At 48.0% G+C, this 23497-nt stretch overlaps 1 protein-coding gene across 2 annotated transcripts in view; it reads left to right on the forward strand.

The window, feature by feature from the left end:
• The window catches only part of CNIH3 (cornichon family AMPA receptor auxiliary protein 3), a 260846-nt gene that overhangs the window by 102547 nt on the left and 134802 nt on the right, over positions 1-23497 (forward strand). For both annotated transcript variants that reach the window (XM_062210456.1, XM_062210457.1), the window contains exon 3: positions 17016-17131. In XM_062210456.1, the coding sequence (XP_062066440.1) occupies positions 17016-17131 (116 nt within the window). The remainder of the gene's footprint in view (positions 1-17015; positions 17132-23497) is intronic.

Here is a 23497-nt window from a genome sequence, read left to right on the forward strand (position 1 = left end):
TGGCAGCCAGCGGTGATAACAGGTAGCACTTGCCACTGCATCCATGCTCCGTCAGTGTCCTGAATTTCACTGTCACCGGGGTCCTCTCTGCGAGCAGGGTCAGCCCCGGCAACAAGTCACAGAGCCTGTCTTTGAGTCAGTTTCTGGAGCCATCTGAGGAGTTACGCATTCATTTAGTCAGGGAAGCAAAAACCACTCTGGGTTTTTTTAGACAGAGGGAATGTAACCTAGGCAATCAGTAACAGAGGTCTTTGAAACACAAAGTGGGAATAGAAGAAGGGAAGCAAAAATGACTTAGAGATCGACAATTTCAGGAGGCTGCCTCACCTCTGCAGGTGACCAGTGGGGCCCATGACCAGTGGGCTGCCGGCGGTGGACTGCCGGAAGTGGCCGGCTGGAACTCAATCCGGTCACTCACTGCGCTGCCACCCTTACCATTGCTGCTGTCTCTGCCTCTGCTGCTGCCATGAGAATCAGGAAGAAACAGAGCTGCTCCCTTCCTTTTCCCTCCCAGCCTCCTGCGGCTGCTGCCCGTAAGCAGATCCAAGTGGCACGGGAGCCTGGAAAGTGTTGTCTTCAAGCGGCTGGCCCTGATGGCACACAGGCAGCAAAGCATGGCCAGGGGTAGCTGTGATTTATTTTTGTTTTCCCCACTAGAAGCTCCTGGAAGGCAGGCATTGTGTGGGTTTTGCTCCCCAGCAGATCTGCACCTGCCACACAGTGGGCAGTCTGTGTATGTCTGTGGAACAGCTGAACACCTCCCAACATCTGAGCCCTGGTGCTCATGCGTCACCATTGGCCCTGTTGTCTTCGTTCAGTGCCCTTCTGTCCCAACACTCAAACCCCACAATACACTGTGAGACCTGCCATGAGAGAGTCGGCCTTTCAGAGGAATTCTTATCTTTGGTTTTTAAAACACGTGATTGCACGACGACATCAATTAGGCTACCCAGATTCCTAAGCAGTCCGGTAGTTCAGACCTGCAGCTGCTCAGGAGGGATGCTGACGTCTCAGTCCAGCGGCAGGCCTTGAACATTTCAGGCCGGGAGGTGGAGGCTCTGAGGGACAGACAGGGAGGCCATGGCTGTAAGAACACACAGGAAGTTCCAGGCTGGGAGGAGGACGTTTGTGTGAACTCAGGGCCTGTGGCCTGGACAAAGCGTGGTGCAGAGAGCAGTTTCCTCGACTCTGCTGGAGTGTTGGCCCTCCGGCCAGTATCTGGCTTGTGTGATGGTGAAAACAACGCTGTGTATGTGTTGGCGAGGCTGCCGTAACAAAACAGTGCAGACCACGTGGTTAACATTAGAAACTGATTTTGTCACAGTTCTGGGGGCTGGCAAGGCCGAGATCAAGGTGTCAGCGTTTGGTTTCTTCCAAGTCTTTGTCTGTGGATGGCCTGCTTCTTCCCTGAATCTGGGTCCCAGTCTTCCCTTCCTGCAAAGACCCAGTCACATTGGATTAGGGGCCACCCCAGTGACCCCATTTCAACCTGATTCTCTCTTTAAACTTCTTGCGTGTAACCCTTGAACGACAAGATTTGCCTAGGATGGATTCAGTTATCATATGGACTTTTTCTGCAGGGGGGAGATTTGTGACAATTTCAAGAAATTTGCAGACAAACTGCATAGTGTAGTAATTGAGAAAATCAAGAAAAATTACTTATGTCAGGAATGTATGAAATATATGTAGATAGTTGTTTTATCATTTACTACCATAAAATTTGCACAAACCTATTACAAAAAGTTAAAAGTCATTGAACTTATTATATACACCCAGAGCATATATGGCACTATTTGCAGTGGAAAGAAATGTAAACAAATATAGAAATGCAGTATTGACTCATAACTGTAAAATTAACTCTCAACTATGTAAAATTAACTGTAGTACCCAGGGCACTACTGTGCTTTTTTCTTTTTTTAAAAAAGATTTTATTTGTGTACTTGGAAGTCAGAGTTACAGAGAGGCAGAGACAGAGAGACAGAGAGGTCTTCCATCCACTGGTTCACTCCCCAGATGGCTGCAACGGCTGGAGCTGGATCGATCTGAAACCAGGAGCCAGGAGCTTCCTCCAAGTCTCCCACGTGGGTGCAGGGGCCCAAGGATCTGGGCCATCTTCTACTACTTTCCCAGGCCATAGCAGAGAGCTGGATCAGAAGTGGGGCAGCTGGGACTTGAACCGGTGCCCATATGGGATGCCAGCACTGCAGGCGGCGGCCTCACCCGCCACGCCACAGCACTGGCCCCACTGTGCTACTTTTGTAGCCACCTTCTGCTGTGGTTGTGGTGAGCTGCAGGGTTGCAAGGATCTGCTTAAAACCCCTCATGATGCCAACCATCTCTGCATGGGCATTTGGTCTCTGCTGTAAGCTGCATAAGGCAGGTAAAGGTGATCTCTTGAATTTTTCACCGTGTACTATATACATATATAAAACACGCAAAATATGTGTCCATTGACTGTTTATGTTATCAGTAATGCTCCAGGCAACAGCAAGTTATTACTAATTAAGTTTTTGGGGAATCAAAAGTTATATGCGGGGGCTGGAGCCGTGACTCACTTGGTTAATCCTCTGCCTGGGATGCTGGCATCCCATATGGGCGCCGGGTTCTAGTCCTGGTTGCTCCTCTTCCAGTCCAGCTCTCTGCCGTGGCCCGGGAGGGCAGTGGAGGATGGCCCAAGTGCTTGGGCCCCTGCACCCACATGGGAGACTGGGAGGAAGCACCTGGCTCCTGGCTTCAGATCTGCATAGCTCTGGCCATAGTGGCCATTTGTGGGGTGAACCCACAGAAGGAAGACCTTTCTCTCTGTCTCTCTCTCTCACTGTCTAACTCTGTCTGTCAAATAAAAAAAAAATTGAAAAAAATTATATGGGGATTTTCATTTGTGCAGGAGTCTGTGCCCCTAACCCCTGCATTGTTCAAGTGTCAGTTATATTCCGGATGGAGTCCCATCTTGAGTAACTGGGGGTTAGGATTTCCCATGCGTGACTTTTGGGGTGACACAATGTGGTCCCTAACACCACACCACCAAGCTTTGTTTCCTTTTTGTCTATTTGGATACCTCTTTTGTGCAAGTTCTTCTCAAATTGAAATTTGAAATATTCACCTACATCTCCCCTGCCAGTAGTTCTCAGAGAGCTTTGGTGAGAATTGGAGTGGCCTGGAAACAAAAATGAATAATAGAACACGGTAAGATGCTGCACCTCCGCTCTCCTGTGATGCCCACCTTCCAGACGGCAAGCTGGTGCCGTCATTTTGCATGGATCACACAGGAGGGAAACTGAGGCTGGCACCCGGGGGGGGTGATGAAAGCTGAACCAGGGCAGTGCGGGAGGGGTGGGGAGGAGAGGCATTCAGAGGTAGGACAGAGTTGAAATATTTTTTAAAGATTTATTTATTTGAAAAGCAGTGTTACAAAGGGAGAGACAGATTGAGAAAGAGGGAGAGAGAGCTTCCATGCAGTGGTCTCTTCCCCAAATGACTGCAACAGCCTTACCTGGGTCAGGCTGAAGCCATAAGCTGGCACTCCGTCTGGGTCTCCAACGTGTGTGGCAGTGTTCCAAGCACATGGGCTGTCTTCCACTGCCTTCCCAGGTGCTTTAGCTGGGATCTGGATGGGCAGGGCAGCGGCTAGGACCCAAACCAGCACCTATATGGGACCCTGGTGCTGCAGGTGGCTGCAATGGCCAGAGCTGCGCTGGTCCAAAGCCAGGAGCCAGGAACTTCCTCCGAGTCTCCCACGCAGGTGCAGGAGCCAAGGACTTGGGCCATCTTCTGCTGCCTTCCCAGGCCATAGCAGAGAGCTGGATCGGAAGTGGAGCAGCCGGGACTTGAACCAGTGCCCATATGGAATGCTGACGCTGCAGACCAGGGTTTAACCTGCTGCACCACAGCACCGGCCCCCAACATATTTTTGAATACAGGTCCCAGAGATAAATTATGTGAAGTGTCCTGTATTCAGTCCATCACTCAGGGAGACACCCATTCCCCTTGCTCTCTGGACGGTTGTCATAACATATCGTCCAATTTTCACCAAAGCCTTAGGTCAACAGAAGCCTCAACTCTGACAACTGAATGCAGTGAACTCAGTGACACCCTCTTGTCCTCCATGACCCTCATGAAGCCCCAGGCCAAAAGGGGCAGTGAAGGGGGCAAACTGGACGCGGGACACTGCAGGACTCTGGATGGAACACACATTTTTAGCAACAAAATCTGTGACAATCAGAAGCCAGAAAGAAGACACTGAGTCATATAATTGGAATGTTGAAGTCGTAATTGATAGCGATACGATGACTGCCTAATTGGTCACCGGCGTCCACACCTGCAAGGTTGTCTCTGTGCTGGAGGCTGAGTGGACAGAAGGGTATTGCTCTGCAGAAGTGCAAGGTTTCCTAACAGTGGGAGGCATTCCAGCTTCCCTGGCAGTTTGCCAGATGACTCGGGGGAAATACAGAGATAAGCCTCCTCCCCTGAATTAACCTGGAAACAATGCCAGAGGTTTTCGATGTTAGGAAATTCTTTCCCTTCCCTTGCTTGGGCTTTACCTGGTAATTGTGCCCTAAATCCAAGCTGGTAAAATGTCCTGGAAGAAGTGGTGGTGAGAGTGCCATAGATTCCTGTAACCTAATATATCCCAGGGCCGGGTGGGGAAGGTGGGGCTCAGACCTGAGCAAGAGGGTCTTCTCTGTCCTCTGGCTCTGATGAACAGGTAGTCTGACTGAAGTTTACTGTAATTAAAAATATGTTTATTTTCTATGTATTTGAAAGAAAGGGGGTGGGGTGGGGAGAGAGATATCTATTGGTTTATGCCTTGTTCCCCGTATTTCTGCAATAGCTGGGAATGGGCCAGGTTGAAGCCAGGAGTTGGGAACTCAGTCCAGGTCTTCCACGTGGTTAGCAGGGACATAGGTATTGAGCCATCACCTGCTGCCTCCAAGGACGCACGTTAGCACGAAGCTGGAATGGGAAGTGGAGCCAGGACTTGAACCTAGGCACTACAATGTGGGATGCAGGCATCCCAAGTGGTGTCTTAACTCCAGTGCCAAATGCCTGCATTTGTTAGAATTTTGAGCAGTGTCTCCTGGCTGTGTCATTTTACTGATTTATTATCACTTACTGATAACACAGAGGGCCCCTAAACAGTTGCTCTATTCCTGTAGATTGTGTGGTACTCTACTTAAAGGAAGGTCCTTGGCTAGGAAATCCTAGTCGTTTTCAGTATTAATTTAGCTGTTTCTCGGGTTATCTTAGCGGGGTCCAGTAGAATGCCATCAGCTTCTGTGTCCATCTGGCCATCCAGGAACCTTGGGTTCTGTGATCCATCCCTTTACCTAGCCTGTATTTTATACTATGGTAGGTATTATGCCCATTTCAGGGCAAGTAGTAATTTTAAAAAACAAAGATGGAATCGGATGTCTATAGACAGGAGCAATTAATACACTGAAACAAACAGATGAAGGCAGGAGGTGATTAATCACCCATTAAAGGCTAATGGTCAACTTGCAGCCAGACTGCTGAAAAATCAGAGGGTCCAGCTCACAACCTATGAGAGTAGCAGTGTCCCAGGGGAGACAGAACTCTCAGTTTTGGCAAGTTTGTTACTCCAGGGCTGGAGCTCTGAGTAGAGCAGAGTGGAATTCTGAGACCTGCAGTGGGTGGACATCTGGGTGGACAAAAGCTACATCCCTCTGAACCCTCTGGCCTACAAAAATAGCCTACTCCTCTTTGTTAAAAACTAGTACTCCCTCCTCTTCCACAAATAGGGTTGAACCGTGGCATACCTGTCTGTAGAAGTATTGGGTCAGCTAAGGGAGGTAAGGGACTATGAGACCTCAAGAACATGTACTCCTAAGAGCTTGGGGAGCGTGGCTGGGACAGAGTTATGAGAGTTTTAAATCGAGAGGGATGATAAAGTTGGACAGCAGTAGTTTATCAATGTGGACCACTCTTCCACAGTCTAAGGCTTGAACACCTTGTTGGAGACTCTGGGTTATGGTGCCTATATGCTGCTAGGAACAGCTTGGAACGCAGTGGCTCGTGTAAAGTGAAGTGGAGATGTCAGGAACGCTGCAGCAGACAGTGAAAGAAGGGATCAAAGGACTCAGAGACGTGGGCACGCTAAGAGGAAGTGTTTTCTAAGGCTGGGAAGGTCACCAGTGACTACTTGGTGGACAGGTTTGGAGAAAGTAGTTAGGAAGATGCTGGAGACAGGAGTCCTCGTGCATCACTGAGAAGCTCGGTGGTGACCCTGCTCTCCAGTGGGCTGGTGACAGGAGGTGCTGTGGCAGTACTGACTCTCATATAGCAGGGGGGAAGACAGGCTCCACGAATACGAGAGACCAGCTGGTGGCACTTAAGTGTCAGAAACAAGGTGGAGTGTTATCACAATGAGACGCCAGGTCAGAGTGAAGCCACGAGGGCCTGGCCCTTGGGGAGCTATAGCGTTGGTTAAAGGTACGCAGTACCCTACGGGAAAGATAGAGGGCTGCCAAGGATGTAGCTCAGTGTGTATCTGTGCAATCAGAACAAATCGAGGGGTCTGTGCTGTGGTACAGCAGCTTAAACAGCCTCTTGGGATGCCAGCATCCCATATTGGAGTACTGGTTTGAGTGCCATTCACTCCGCTTCCAATCTAGCTCACTGCTCTTGTGCCTAGGAAGCAGTGGATGATGGATCAGGTACTTGGAGCTCCTATCCCTTGAGTGATAGGAGCTAAACCTCGGCTATTGGGACCATTTGGGGAGTGAATCAGCAGATGAAAGATTCTCTCTCTCTCTCTCTCTCTCTGCCTTTAAAGTAAATACATTCATGTATTATCTTTAAAAACAACAAAATCAAGGATGAATACCAGGGGTCTGAAGGCAGCTGTCACAATTTAAAAAGTCATAGGGGTGGATGCTTAGTGGTTAAGATGCCTACATCCCATGACAGAGTGTCTGGGTGCTATAGTTGCTTCTGGCTCCTGACTCCAGCTTCCTGCTGATGCAGACTCTGGTGGGCAGCAGTGGTGACCCCGGTAATTGGGTTCCTGTCCCCCATGTGGAAGACCTGGATTGAATTCCCGGCTTCCTGATTCAGCCTCAGCTGAGAACCATTGCAGGTGTTTGAGGAGTGAATCAGCGGCTAAGACCTAGCACTCCGTCTCTCTGCCTCTCAAGTAAGTCCACGTTTTAAAACAATCTTTTTCTTAGTTTCTAGACATGAGCCAGTTTTTAGATTTAACTTGAGTAGGGGAGAGGTAAGGTCCTCACGGTCTGTGCCACAGAAAGAACCTGTTCCACCGTGCCAGGGTATATGATAATTCCCCAGTCTTTCCTCATTTACTTGGAGAACTGTTTATTGGAAGAAGAATATTCTGACGGTTCGAGCAATGCTCTGTATGGCAGGAGAGCAGAAATGGATTTGTGGGAACCCCAGGTGTTATCAAGGCTCCCTCTAAGATTAAGGGACAAATAGAAGCAAATAATAACTGTCGTCCTGGCCCATGTCTGAGTCATAGCAACTACTGCGGAAGAAGCATTTAACAATCCATAGGCAGCATAGCTTGGCCAGTTGATGTCAGCTGGCCTATTTGGTTACCTCAGTACTGGCACAGTGGGAACAGGAATGGAATGGTTATGGAGGCTGCCTGGCTACACAGCACGGACTCTCATACACCAAGACTGATCCAGGGGGTGCCGCTGCTGAGTGCCCAGTCTCCAGGACTAGAGACCAGGGTGAAGTTCCTGATGTATCCTTATTTCTTGAGAACACCAATCAGCCACTTGGTTGCGAGTTGATTGCCCTAGACCCTTTCTACCCTGGAAGGTGGGACAATTCACATTAGCTGCACTAGACATGTATTAGGCGTGGGTTTGTCTTTCCTGCCTTTAGGGTGTCAGCTGGCATCACTCTCTGAGGGGCTCAGTGCTTGATCTGCCAACATGAGATCCCCCAGCCACCACAGTGGGCTGGACAGTCCACAGAACAGCAAAGTAGATGCCCCAGTGGATATGAGACTGTTGGGTCCACTGGTCTTGTCACATACTTACTTTCTTAGAAGCTGCCAGCCAGATAGAATCAGTGAATGGCTTTTTGGAGGCACAGCTGGGATACCAGCATGAAGATGATATCCCATGAGGGTGGGGTGCCCTTCTCCTGAAGGCAGAGTACATCCCAAGGGGATAAGCATCACGTGGTGCCCTGCACTGCCAGAGAGAATATGTGGTCCCTGGAGGCCGAAGAGTGGAAGCAGGAATGCTCCACTTGCCATCACTTTGCAGGATGCACTTTAAAACCATCTTCAGTTAACGTGATTGTTGACACTGTGTCGTTTAAATACACTTTCTTATTTTTAATCTGTCCTATCTATTTTTTGTCCCTCCCCTTCTTCTTTTGAGTCAGTCAGTAATTTCATGTTTCAATCCTGTTTCCTTCATTGGCTTATTACTTCTAACTCTTTATTCTTTTCGTGTTTGCTTTAGGGTTTCTAGTATACATCTTTAACTTGTCACTGTTTACTTTGAAGTAACAGCACACCCCTTGGGTATTATCAACCACTTTGAACAGCATATTCCTAGCTGTTCCTTTCCATTCTTTGTGATGTTGTTGTCATATATTTGATGTGTGCATATGTTACCAACATTGGAACATGTTGTTATTTTTGTTTTAAACAGTCAGCTAGCTCATAAAGATACAGTCACCTTTCAGTCAAATTTGGAACACAAAAATGACAGTTGTCTCATAAGACAATATTGCCTAGAGACTTTGTAGCAGTTTCAGTTTGTGTAATCCCATTCTGATGTTTGCACAGTGACAGACAATGCATTTCTCAGAACATGTCCCCACTTTTAAGCAACACGTGACTGTATTTAAATGAGTAAAACATCTTACAATCCCTGTGATGGGTCCTGCCCCCAGGTGTGTGTGCCTTGGAGATCCCTGTGAGTGGGACTTGGGAATATGATGGGATTTTACTTTGTGACGATGTTACTGGTCAGCTGACCTGGAGTAACCACAGGGGACATTATCCTGGTAGGCCTGACCTAATAGGTGAACCCTTTCAAAGGTGATCTAGAGGTCAGAGAGAGAAATCCAGAGTTTTTCTGCTGATCTTGAAGAAGCAAACGACCATGCTGTAAACTCTGTGGAGGGTGCCGCTTGGCCAGGACCCCAGGGTTCTTCTCTCAGCTCAGTAGTCTCAGCCAACAGAAAGAAACAGATGAGACCGTGAACAAGACCCAGCCGACCTGGCTTCACACTCCAGACCTAGGGAAGCTATGAAATAATAAATGGATGTTGTTTTAAGCTACTGAATTTGTGACAATTTGTTATGCAGCCATAGAAAAATAATATATTTACCTGCTTAGTTATTCTGCTGCTTTTTGCTGTGCTGTGTGGATCCAGATCTCCATCTGTTGTAATGTTTCTGCTGCCTGAAGGACTGCCTTTAACATTTCCTATAGTGCAGGTTTGCTGGTGATGAATTAATTTATATTCCTGAGCTAGACATCTCCTCGGGTGATTAATTCATCTAATTTTTGCGTGTCTACAAAAAGTCATTATTTCGTGTTCCCTTTTGGAAATAAATTTTTCTTGGGCATAGAAGTCTAGGTTGACAGTTTGTTCATTATTTTAAACATTTTGTTTCATCGTTTTCTGGCTTGCATTGTTTCCAAAAAGGAGATTGTTTCTCTCTCTGTCTCTTAAAAAGATTTATTTATTTATTTAAAAGGTAGAATTAGAGAAAGAGAGAGAGAGATTTTTCCATCTACTGGTTCACTTCCCAAAATGGCCATATTGGCTGGGACTGGGCTAGATGGAAACCAAGAGACCCAGGGGTCTCATGTGGGTCTCCCATGTGGGTGCAAGGGCCCAAGCATTTGGACCGTCTTCTACTTCTTTCCCAGGTGCATTAGCAGGGAACTGGCTGTATTGGAAGTGGAGTAGCTGGGACTGGAACTGGTGCTCCAATAAGGGATACCTGTGTTGCAAATGGTAGCTTAACCCTCTGTGCCACAAAGCTGCACTCCTCCTTTTTTTTTTTTTTTTTTTTAAATTAGAGATTTATTTAGATGAAAGGCAGAGAGTGAGTGAGCTTGATATTTTTGATTGGATGCCAGACATTGTGAATGTTACCTTGTGGGGCCTTGGATACTTTTGTATTTCCTTTCAAACAGTTCCTGGGAAAGTAGAATAAAAGATATGTTTATTTTGGTGCAAAATATCTTTGAAATCCATTCATCATTTTCTTCATAGCACACGTTTTCAGAGTACTTTTTGGACCCCCTTGCTGGGCTGTGCTTAGTTACCTGGTAGTGGTTATACGTGTTCAGGTCTGTCTTTTACTGCTTGGGGGACCCGGTGGGGCAGCATTTAGTGAGGGGTGATTTCCCCCGTCACTGACACAGAGCCCTTCTGCATCCCGCACGATACACTGTGCTTTATGAGGATTCCGCTCTGGCTGGTGAGGACAGGAAGTAGTCCTGTCACGCTGTGACCTCCAGAGAGTCTGCTTTTGAAGCAGATTCTTTGCCCAGCCTTAAGTTGTCTCACACCCACAGGCTGACCCGTCCTCAACTCAAGGCTGGGCGAGGACCTCTGTGGATCTCCGGGGTGCTCTCGGTGCGGCTTTCTCATCTGAGGCACTTTGTTCTGTGAACACTGCTACCTTCACCTTCCTTTATTCCCACATCTGTGTCCTAAACTTGGGGAGACCAGGGACTTTCACAGGGGCTCCCCTTCCTTCTTTCCGTGCCATAGCCTGCAAACTCCTTAGAGCACTAAGGAAGTGGGCATTTAGCTGCTTGGTTAGAATACTTGCATCCCGCATCAGAGCGCCTGGGGTCGGTTCTCAGCTCTCGCTCCTGACTCCACCTCCCTGCCCCCGCAGGCCCCCCCCCCCCCCCCCCCCCCGTAATGGCTGTAGGAACTAGGCTCCTGCCACCAAGGCTCCTGCTTGGCCCCAGCCCAGCCCTGGCCATGGGAGGATTTAGGGAGCGAACCAGCTGATGGAGGCTCTCTTTGTTTCTTTCTGCCTCTCAAATTAAAAAGCCGTCAGTGAGGCGGAGCAGTGTAGGACTCGTGTGTATTTGATTTCTTTCCCTTAGCGACCACTGGCCTTAGCTGCATAATGTTTAAGTGTCCTGAAAACCACTGTTTTACACATTGTGTTTGTTTTGTTCATTGGTTTAAGCAGAAGGTAAATATAGTCCTTGTTACTCCATCTCAACTCTAAACTAGCAGTTTAGAGTTATCTTGCATTTCCCAATCAACTTCATAAATGAAACATGGTCATAATTCTTCCTATGCAAAATGAAAAAATTGCTACTCTGATAATACCTGCCCATTCTGTTTCTTGGCATATTCAGAAATGTTTTCCCCCAGTACACTGTCATCAAATTGTTATTTGATCACATTTCATAGCTGTAATTACCTGTTAGCATTTATTTCTATCCTTAATTAAATTTAGAGAATTAATTAATAGTTTTTAAAAAATATAATACATTAAAGTATATTTATTTTTATTTGAAAGGCAAAGTGACAGAGACAGAAGGAGAAAGATGGAGGGGATAGAAAGAGAGAGAGATCAATTGATCGTCCATCTGCTGGTTCACTCCCCAGATGCCCTCAGTAGCTGTGACTGGGCCAGGCTGAAGCCAGGGGCCAGAAACTCCATCTGGTGTCCCACATGGGCTCAAAGTACTTGAGCCATCATCTGTTCCCTGGGCGCACATTATTTGGAAGCTAGACAAGAAGTGGAGGCAGGACTCAAACCCAGGCACTCCAGTACGGGGTACAGGCATCTCCAATGGTGGCCTAACTTGCTTCACCACAGTGCCTGCACCAAGCAGGCTTTTTTCTGAGTATACCTTGGCTTCTCCATCTATGAATTAGTGAAATAATTTAAATAGTTTATTTGAGAGGCAGAGAGACAGGATGAGAGAGATGCACAGAGAGAACTCCCATCCACTGGTTCACTCCCCCAAATGCCCACAATGACTGGAACTGGGCCAGGCCAAAGCTGAGGCCCAGGAATTCCATTTAAATCTCCCATGTGGGTGGCAGGAACCCAACCACTTGAACCATCTGCTGCTGCATCCCATTAATGTGAATTATTGAATTGTTATTCCTCTTTTCACTGCAGGATTCATGGTTGCGGGTAGAGTGCGTTTGCCGTTTACGTTGGCCTGTGTTCTTAACACCCTGGGCTCAGCACTCTCAGAGTAGACCAGTTTCTTCAGGGCGGATTCATCTTGTCCAACTTTACAAGGGGTTTTGTATGAGTCAGCTTCCCAGCACTATAACAAAATACCCGAGGCAGGCTACTGTGTAAAGAAGAGACTCATTTTGGCTCATGGTTCTGGAGGTTCAGAGTCTGAACAAATGACACAGGCTTTGGCTGCATCACATCTGTGTATGTGTGGTGTCTTCGCACAAAGGCACCAGGATTCAATCACAGCTACCCAGCTTACTGACCTAATCTTATCACTTCCCCTCCCTGCACCTCTAAACACTGCAATTGGGTTAAGTTTCTATCCTCTTAATATCATTAATATAAAACTTGGGGATTAAACACCTGTATGAGTCTGGGGGATAAATTTTATTCAAACTATAGCAATGGGTAAGGAATCCAGTTTGCTATTTTATTCATCTGGAATGAAAATGTTATCTCCCTTAAAGACTACGATACAGGCCGGCGCCGCGGCTCAACAGGCTAATCCTCCGCCTTGCGACGCCGGCACACCGGGTTCTAGTCCCAGTCGGGGAACCGGATTCTGTCCCGGTTGCCCTTCTTCCAGGCCAGCTCTCTGCTGTGGCCTAGGAGTGCAGTGGAGGATGGCCCAGGTGCTTGGGCCCTGCACCCCATGGGAGACCAGGAGAAGCACCTGGCTCCTGGCTTCAGATCAGCGCGGTGCGCAGGCCGCAGTGCACTGGCCGCAGCGGCCATTGAAGGGTGAACCAATGGCAAAGGAAGACCTTTCTCTCCGTCTCTCTCTCACTGTCCACTCTGCCTGTCAAAAAAAAAAAAAAAAAAAAGACTACGATATATACATTCTCTGGTCAGTTTATTGTGTCCCAACTGGGACACAGGTCAAATTTTATTTTATTTATGTTTAATTTTTAAAAAAGAATTTATTTATTTGAAAGGCAGAGTTTCTGAGAGAGAGTAGAGAGAAAGAGACAGATATTTCATCTGCTGGTTCACTCCCCAATTGGCCCCAAAAGCCAGGGCTGGGCCAGGGTGAAGCCAGGAGCCTGGAATTCCCATCCAGGTCTCCCAAGTGAGTGGCAAGGGTCCAAGCACTTGGACCATCATCCATTGCTTTCCCAGGCACATTAGCTGGAAGCTGGATTAGAAGCAGAGCAGCTGGGACTCAAATTGGCACTCTACTATGGACACTTCCTTTTGGAGTGGTGACTTAACCCCCTGCATTACAATGCCAGCCCCAAACAGGTTAAATTTGAGTAAAAAGCTTATAGATTTTTGTACAGTCCCAGCAAGGTGGCTGTGGGAGTGAGTTATACTTTTCTAATTTGTACCGAAGTCAGGCCCAGACCTGTGTTTACTGTAGAAATGTCTTCAGTGCGTGTCTGTACCAAGGCAGTCTCCTGTCTTGGCTACTATATATGTAGATATAAAGCAGTTATCTCTGACGTATGTTCAGTCTGTTTCATTGCTAACCTGATCTCTCCTGTATTTACACCTTCTTATCTGCTTCAGATTTCTTTTTTTTTTTTTTGGACAGGCAGAGTTATACAGTGAGAGAGAGAGATAGAGAGAAAGGTCTTCCTTTTTTCCATTGGTTCACCCCCGCCAAGTGGCCACTACAGCCGGCGTGTTGCGGGTGGTGCGCTGTGCCGATCTGAAACCAGGAGCCAGGTGCTTTCTCCTGGTCTCCCATGGGGTGCAGGGTCCAAGCACCTGGGCCATCCTCCACTGCACTCCCAGGCCACAGCAGAGAGCTGGACTGGAAGAGGAGCAACCGGGACAAAATCCGGTGCCCCAACTGGGACTAGAACCCGGGGTGCTGGCGCTGCAGGTGGAGGATTAGCCTAGTGAGCCACGACGCCTGCCCCTGCCTCAGGTTTCAATGTGTAACTGTAAAATAATGAGAGTTTGCTTATGTATTCATTGTTGGTTCTAGAAATATATTATCTTTAAGATATTTTTTGTGCATGTTGATTCTCATCCACCAAGCGTTGAGTTTGAGTTTTATTCTTTCATTCTGGTTGGGGGAGGGTCTCTGCAATTTACTCTGAAACAATGATTCCTGCTTCTCAGGAGTTCCTGCCTGTCATATGTGACTCGTTTCTGTCTTGTTCTGCTTGTTTCCTCTTGTAATAGTAGTATTATTGTCCCTGCCTGTCAGTGTCATGAGAGATTTCCCACGTGAGCTTGCATTCTCCTTAGTATATACAGAAAGGATCCAATAGATGCTTGCCAATTGGAATAAGTAGATTCCCTAACTCATTCTGTTCTTTTTTATAAAAAAGTTTGAGATACACACACACACACACACACAACTCCCACTTGTTGGCATTCCTCCAATGCCTGCAAAAGCCTGGGTGAGGCCAGGCTGGAACCAGGAGCCAGGAACTCTATCTAGGCCTCCCACGTGGTGGCAGGGACCCAAGCAGCTGAGCTATTACCTCGGCCTCTCAGGAGCTGCATTAGCAGGAAGCTGGACTTGGGAGCAGGGCCACGATGTGAATATGGGTTACTCTGGCACTTTGATGTGGGACGTGGGCATCCTAACTGCTAGGCCAAATGCCCACCTCTTCTGTTCTTTGTTGCTGGAATGCCCAGTCCTAAACCCATACTCCCATGCGTCCTTAAAAAGAGCAGCCTTTGGGAACCTGAATCCACTCATTATTACAAGGTGTGGCTGACCCAAACCATAGGAGTGTGAACAGGAAGGGAGGGGAGCTGTTAAAGAGGGAAGCTGCATATTAACACCAGGTCAGGTACAAGAGTTAGGTGTTGTCTAGTGGACAGAGTGTGGAGACTGCTCAGTGTGTATCAGTAGCAGTGTTGCTGGCCATGGCGTATCCCCCAGGCAAGCCTTCCTGACAAGACCCTGGCATTTCAGCTTGGTTTCTTGGTGGATTGGAGTCACAGGCCTCTATTAGAGACTGCTCATGTGTTCAGGTAAAACTCAAAAATTAAGGTGCCAAAGAGTATGGGGCAATGCCTAGTGCTGGGTACGACAGAGGGACCATGGCCCCCTAGGCTCAGCGAGGTCGGGCCTCTTGGCATTTGCAGCGGGGTACTTGGGTATGTAGATGTTTCTCCCTGCTCATCCCTCAGCTCTGGCTCTGCCCCTTGTTCAGTCAACCTTTTCGACTTTCCAGACTGTTTAGGTGCAATCACCTCCTGACACCTCTTGCACTCCAGGCTGAGTTGCGTGCCTTGCTACACATTTCCCTCACTGCCCTGCCCTTCCTGGTGTTGTAGCCCTAAACCCCTAAGCCATGCTTGTGTCTGCTTCTGTGTCCCTCCTGGGAGTCTGTGAGCTCCTTGAGGGCAGACACTGGCTCTTTTTTTTAAGATTTATTTATTTATTTGAAAGTCAGAGTTACACAGAGAGAGAAGAGGAGACGCAGAGAGAGAGAGAGAGAGAGAGAGAGAGAGGCCTTCCATCCGCTGGTTCACTTCCAAATTGGAAGCTGCACCAATCCGAAGCCAGGAGTCAGGAGCTTCTTCCAGGTCTCCCACATGGGTGCAGGGGCCCAAGGACTTGGGCCATCTTCTATTGGTTTCCTAGGCCATAGCAGAGAGCTGGATCGGAAGTGGAGCAGCTGGGACTCAAACTGGCATCCATATGGGATGCCAGCACTGCGGGCAGTGGCTTTACCCACTATGCCACAGCACCAGCCACCAGGCCCTGGGTCTTGTTTATTGTTGAACCCAGTGCTCAGTACCCAGTGGTATTGAATGAATGCTCAAAGTAGAAATGTAGGGAGTCCCTGAGACACTGGCTTATCTGGGTGTACCTAAGAGACTCCTCTCTGATGACAGACGGAGGCTTTCTCCAGCCCAGAAATACTATGCATCTGCAGTGCCTGGCACAGGTGTAGGCTGAGTGCAGACTTGGATCATCTTAAATGCTTGGTAGGCGAGAGATGTGGAAATGTGCTTGCTTTGGGAACACACTTAGGAGCTCATTTGGCCCTTCTGGCTAGATGGGCCTCTGGCCAGTTGGCTGGCTTCCTGCCATCTTTGCCTGCTGATGCTGTTTAGCTTGTAAGGTGCGGACTGGGTTTGGTTATCCCTGTGTTCCTTGCTGCTCACTCTTACATCCCAGGCTGCGTGGGAGACCTCCAGTGAGGTGTGGCCACGGCGTGAGTTTGGCTGCAGGTCCAGGGACCAGCTGACTCACCAGATTTCCTTCCCTTTAGATTATGGGCATCTTTGCAGGTGTTAGTGTCCTCTGCCCCCTACTGTCCTCTTGCTGTGGTACTGTAGTTTGAATTCAGGGGTTTAGTCTTGAAAGTCTTATGTTAATGGTGCTGTGTGGGTAGAAACTTAATGCCATTGTGGAGGACCCTAGGAGGTGGGGCTTAGATGGGTCATCAAGGTGCCCTCAGAAGGTGGCTCTCACAAGAGGGTTGTTATGAAGCCTGAGCGTGGGCCTCGCCAGTCTGTCTGCTTCCTGGCTCACCGTGGGATCCTTTCTCAGCACACACCCCACTTCTGCTGGCCACCGCCCACCCCTTCAGTGGCCAAACCGGGCAGGGGGAGTGTCATCCATCTTTGACTTGAAGCTTCAAAACCAAGAGCTAAAAATACCCGTTCTCTTTATGAAGCTGGTCGCCTCAGCCATTTCATTATAGTCATGATGAGCTAGAGCCATGAAAAGCAAACCCCATAAAAAATATGCCCTCCTACCAGCAGTAGCACTGCAAGTAATTTGATGTGCACCTGTGTAGACTTTTTTTTTCTGTGTATTCACACGTACAACATATATAAAGGTGGGTTTGATTTTCAGTTTTTAAATACAAATAAGTTTATGCTAAAAATGGTTCTTTGGTTCTAGGTTTCCCTCTTGCCTCCTCCACCAACTCCCAGCCACATGGATGTTTATCAAGAGTTATCTTGATCCTGCATCATCCTACAAAACACAGAATTTGCATTCAGAAACTTCAGACCTCGGTATGAAGTATCTATTAGCTGCAGATCATCTGCCTTTTCTTTATTACCTCCATCACCATGACAATTCACCACCAGGCTGCAGGGAAATTGTTTAGAGTCCACACAGAGTAAGGGACTCCATTCTGAAAGGAAGGCGTGTGTCAGGCACAGTTACAAGAGCTTTCCATGTAGTAGCTTGGGTAGTCCTCTCAATATTATTTTTAAAAATATTTATTTATTTATTTCAGAGTTATAGACAGGGAGAGAGGGAGAGAGGGAGAGAGATGATCCATCTGCTGGTTCACTCCCCAAATGGCTGCAACAGCCATTCACAGTCACGAGCATCCTCCAGGTCTTCCACGAGGGTGGCGCAGGGGCCCAAGTACATGGGCCATCTTTTGCTGCCTTCATAGACCATCAGCAAGAGCTGGATAAGAGGAGAAGCAACTGGGACACAAACTGATGCCCATCTGGGATGCTGGTGCTACAGGCAAAGGCTTAACCTACTACACCACAGCGCCAGTCCCCACAATATTTTTTTTAAAGATTGATTTATTTGCATGGCAGAGTGACAGAGACACAGAAAGAGGCAAGGTATCTTCCATCTGCTGATTCACTCCCCAAATGATTGCAACAGCTGAGGATGGGCCAGGCTGAAGCCAGGAGCCAGGAATTCCACTGGGGTCTCTCATGTGGTGGCAAGAACTCAAGTACTTGGGCCATCATCTGCTATCTCCCAGGAGCATTAGCAAGAACTTGGATCGCAAGCAGAGCAGCCAAGATATGGGTATCGCAAGTGGCAGCTTAACTCACTGTGTTGCAATGCCTACCCCTTCTCTCAACCTTTTTTTTAATTTATTTATTTTTTAAATATTTATTTTATTTATTTGAAAGAGTTACAGAGAGAGAGGTAGAGATAGAGAGAGAGGTCTTCTGTCCGCTGGTTTACTCCCTAAATGACCACAATGGCCAGAGCTGAGCCCATCCAAAGCCAAGAGTGAGGAGCTTCTTCTGGATCTCCCATGTGAGTGCAGGGGCCAAGCTCTTGGGCCATCTTTCATTGCTTTCCCAGGAGCATTAGCAGGGAGCTGGATAGGAAGTGGAGCAGCTGGGACTCAAACCAGCACCTGGGATGGTGGCGCTGCAGGCTGGGGCTTTAACCCGCTGCACCACAGCACAGCCCCCCCCCCCCAACCTTTTAGATGATGTTCTCATAGTTTCCACATTTATCAGATGAAAAGAATGAGACCCAGAAAGGTGGAGCCACCTGTCTCAGGTCACATAGTTGAGTATGGAGTGGGGACTTGAACAAGAACAGTCTGATTTCAAATCCTGTGCTCACAGTCACAACAAGTGTTGCCTCTGTATGCAATTAAGATTTAATGCAACGTTTCAGGCATTACATGCCCACAATTGCTGGGGGTCCAAAGCCAGGAGCCAGGACTGCAACTCAGGTCTCCCATGTAGAAGGAGGTGGTCAATGCAAGAAGTCACCGCAAGAAGCTGGAGCTAGGCACCAGAGCTCGGTACTGAACCAGCTACTCCCACAAGAGACAGACGTCTTAACTGCCAGGCTGAACCCCTGCCCTCATCGATGGCCTCAATGGCCCTTCTCTGCATGTTCGGGATGACACTGGCTAGGGCTGTGTAAAGATCCCGGAGCTCTGAGAGATCCTAGAGATCCCCATCCTGCATCATTAAAGGGGAAAAAAAGTGGCATTAAATATGAAATTTTTTACTGTAAATATTTTGGGAGATTAAAAAAATAATCTTGCCTTTGAAATGATCTGGCTAGGAACAACTTATCTAATTTACAACTTGCTGTGATTTCTCATTCACACTTGGAATTCTTGTGAAGAAAGAGAGCCTAATCTACAGATTGTTTTCAGATGTAATGAACTTCTTATGAATATTAACTTCTCAAATATGGTTGACAGAATGCTACTTTTGTAGACTTTTAATTAAACACTTATTGATTATGAATTTGCAGTGTTCTTTTTGTAATTTGGAGCCAATGCATTTTGTTTTTCAGTCCCCAACCTTTCCCTGTTCCTGCTCTGAGGCCATGGGATGTGACCGTTGAACTGGCACGTTCCTGGCCATGCTCCATGGTCCTCCATCCTTGCAACTGCCTCTGGGTGGGCGGAATGTTTACTTCCCACCAGGGAGGTGGTTTGAAGGCCCCTCCTGCCACAGCCTGCTTTACTCCCTGCCTGTGGTTCAGGGGCTCATGCAAGACTGATGAGGGTGAGGTGAGGTATGCTGCGGAGAGCATGGTATGTTGTTGTCACTCCCAAGCTCTCCCTTCATCTGCCCTTTCCCTGCAGACATGCAACATCCAGTTTCTTTCTTGGGACAATGGAGAACCTGTCCTGTTTACAGCCGTTTTCCTGTCTTTTTGAATTGCTTGATCTTGGTTTTGCGATGGTGCCTCGGTACTTCATCATGGATTCTGTCTGCAATAAATAAAAGAGTGGGCTTAGGAGGAAGGTCTTGGGCTGAGTGGTTAAGACACTGACATTCCATAGCAGAGTGCCTGGGTTCTAGTCTCAGCTTGTGCTTCCTATCTAGCTTCCTGCTAATGCATACCCTAGGGGCCAGCAGGTGAAGGCTCAAGTTTTTGGGTGCTTATGGAAGACAAGGGTGGAGTTCTTGGCTCCTGGCATTTGGAGAGTGAACCAGAGGACAGGAGCTCTATCTGCATGCTTTCTTTTGGCCTGCCTTTTTTTTTTTTTTCTTTTTTTAAGGTAAAAGCAAAAGAGAATGGACTCTGGGAGTCAGACATTCTCAGATTCTCATCCCAGCCCTGGCATTCACCATAAGGTGCAGGCAAACCACTTGCCCTCTCTAAGCCTTGACTTCCACTTTGCAAAATAGGAGCTGGCACTATGGCGTAGTAGGCTAAGCCTCTGCCTGAAGTGCCAGCATCCCATATGTGCTCTGGTTCATGTCCCGGTTGCTCTACTTTCGATCAAGCTCTCTGCTATGGCCTGGGAAAGCAGTGGAAGATGGCCCAAGTGCTTGGGCCCTTGCACCCTCGTAGGAGACCTGGAAGAAGCTCCTGCTTCCTGGTTTCAGATCAGCCCAGCTCTGGCCATTGCAGCCATTGGGGAGTGAACCAGCAGATGGAAGACCTGTCTCTAGCTCTCTCTATAACTCTATCTCTAAATAAATAAATATTTTAAACAATGATAACAACTGTGGGCTCATCCTGTGAGGCCCACACTGTTGGGATGGTGGGGCAATGGTGTTATTTGCAAGAAGCACCAGAGACAGTTTTGGTGAACATGTCTGTTTATTAGCAGTTAGGCACAAGCTTTTATGGGGCAGGCAAAGGGGAGTAGCTACTTCTGGGTAGCAACACTAATTCTGTAGGATAAAGCTGATACTGGTGCCGCTATGCTTCTCCAATAAGCTTGAAGGCCACATAGCCCATGTAGCCTTCCGGGTGGTCTTAGGGTCTGGGCCACATCCGGGAGCTCTTTATCTAGCTGACAATGACAAGGCCCCTCAACAGGAAGTGGGGGTGGGGGAAATGTGCCTGTGGCCCCCCTGCCGTCAGCCGACAGGTCATCTGTGGGTCTCAGTGTGCTGAGTCCTTAACCAGGGTTTTTCCCGGGGGGCATTGTGTGCCATGCCCTCTTGACCTCCTGCATGGGCTAGGCCGGCAGTCTTCCAGTCAGGCACAGGATCACCCACAAACAATAGCCCTCGCTTCATAGGTGCCGTTCTGAAGTAGTGGCCTCATGAACCTGACTTTGTCTCACGGATTCCTTCAGGTGAGTTTGTGAGACGCTGTGGGCATCAGCTCCACTCACCTGGAGTTGCTCTCTGCACCTCCATCTGCTGCTGCCACCTGGGTCCGTGATCTTGAATGTCAGCTCCACATGGTCACTCCCCAGGGGGCTCCCTTTACCTTGCAAGAGATCTTCCTGGGCAGGAGCTAAATGGCCCCAGGCCAGCAGCCCCTCTCCCTTTTGTGGTCTTCCAGCCTTCCTGCCACCTCCACAGGGCATGGACTGGCATCCCTGACCCAGCTCTCCACTTGGCTGCTTTTGCTCTCTCAAGCCCTGGACAGTAAGGATCACATTCAGGCTGTCTCCATGGCCTTGGGGCAGGACTCCCCCCACAAACACACTTGAAGGAGAAGGAAGCCCCACCCATGTGCTCTCTTTGAAAGGAGCCGCACAACTGTGCTTCCCCAGAAGAAAACCTCGCCAAACCAATTCTCTCTCTCTCTCTCTGTATCTCTGTCTTGGTCTCTCCCCAACCCTCACACCCTTGAGATGAGATTGATGGGTCCAAGAGTTCACTACCAGCTTGTAACCCACTCTGGGGATATGTTGGTTCCTGTTCCTTTCCCATCTTAGTGCTGTCACCTGCTCCATAGATGTGATCTTACTCAGTCCTCACCACAACCACCTGTGGGAGGTGCTAGTGTGATCCTTATTTAATAGAATACCCTGATTTTGGTCTTGTGGCTAAGAGGCAGAGCTAGAATGGAAACCTAACTGAGTAATTTCAGATGACCACTTGAAGAGCTCATACATTTGTGGGTCCACCATGTGGACTGGGCTCAGCTGGACAGTTCTTCTGGTGGTCTCACCCACAGTCACCCACGTGGCAGTGGTCATCTGATGGCTGTGCTGAGGCTGGTAATATGAGACAGCCTCACTCATGAGTCTGATAGTGGATGTTGCTGACAGCTGGACCCCGATCTGCGTGTGTTCTCTTACTTTTAAAGAGGCCTGACATAGTGGTTTCAGGTTCAAAGAGAGATAGAGCAAAATCTGCAAACCTCTTGCAATCTAGGCTTGGAAGTCTCAAAGTGTCATTTTCTCCATGTTCTATTGGTCAAAGGCGGTCACCAGAGCCACCCAGATTCAAGGGGTGGGGAACAATGGCACACAAACTGGGGAGAGGACCACAGAGGGAGCACAACTCCTAGGTGCAGGCAGGAAGAGGGTGCATCTTCTGAAGTGAAGAACAATAATAAACCTAACTAAAGCTTGGTCTCATTTTTATTGTCACTGTGTGCTGTCAATTCTAAACAGTGTGGGAAAGAGATCTTACCACTTCCTTTTAAAATTTTTAATTATGTTATTTATTTGAGAGAGAGAGAGAGAGAGTTCCCAAATGCTGGTTTACTACCTAAGTGCCTGCAATGGCTGGGTGTGAGCAGGGTCAATGCAAGGACCTGGGAACTCAGTCTAGGTCTTCCATGTGGGTGGCAGGGACCCAAGTAGTTGAGCAATTATCATTGCCTCCTAGGGTGTGCATTATCAAGAAGCTTTTTAAAAAAGATTTATTTATTTATTTTAAAGAGTTACATAGAGAGAAGGAGATGCAGAGAGAGATTTTTTCATCCGTTGGTTCACTCCCCAATTGGCTGCAATGGCCAGAGCTGCACTGATCTGAAGCCAGGAGCCAGGAGCAGCCAGGACTAGAACTGGCACTGCAGGTGGCGGCTTTACCCACTACTACAGCACCAGCCTTAGGAAGGTTTTTATTTTATTTTTTTAAAGATTTATTTGAAAGGTAGGGTTACACAGAGAGGTAGCAACGGGGGTGAGGGGTGGTCTTCCACTGGTTCATTCCCCAAATGACTGCAATAGCCAGGGCTTCATCAAGCTGAAGCCAGGAGCCAGGAGCTCCTTCCAGGTCTCCATATTGGGGCAGGGGCCCAAGTACTTAGACTGTCTTTTGTTACTTTCCCCAGGCCATTAGCAGGGACCAGGACTAGACAGTAACCACACAGGATGCTGGTGTCGCAGATGGTGACTTATCCTGTTACACCACGACACCTGCCCCCCAGGAAGGTGAAATTGGAAGCTGGAGCAGAGACTTGAACCCAGGTTGAAAGGCAGGCATCTTAATCCCTAGGCCAAATGCTCACCCTGAAATCTCATCTCTTGATGGGAGTGGTTATAAAGGCTCAAGGAAAGGACACATGACAGGGGTGGGAGGGATTATTATAACCTGCATGGTAAACTGTGGGGGTAGGGGGGGTGCCGAGAGAGAGACTGTGAAAGCAGGACTCCTTTGTCGATTTCACGTTTTCCTTTAGAGGCAGTGCTGCAGCCTCTGGAAGATGGCAGTGTCATTTTCAGCTTTAAAAAGTCAGTTAATTACATTGCTATGAACTACCAAGATAATTAATAAAAGTTAACATTTGTGTGTCATTTTAATTAAGAAATAAAAGTCTTCAGGTGAAAAAGTGCCTTCCAGCTTACCTATTAATTATCAGAGTATGGAAAGCACCCTTTTCAACGTGGCACCTGGGGAAAATAAGCCATCAATCATCTTTTACCAACACGAGTCAAGTGTCGCCCTTCCTTCCAATTCTCTCTGGTGACGAGAGGGAGCCCTTACCTGCCAGGAGCAGAG

The sequence above is a fragment of the Lepus europaeus genome, chromosome 14 (genome assembly GCF_033115175.1).
Source record: "Lepus europaeus isolate LE1 chromosome 14, mLepTim1.pri, whole genome shotgun sequence".
NCBI classification, from domain to species: Eukaryota; Metazoa; Chordata; class Mammalia; order Lagomorpha; family Leporidae; genus Lepus; species Lepus europaeus.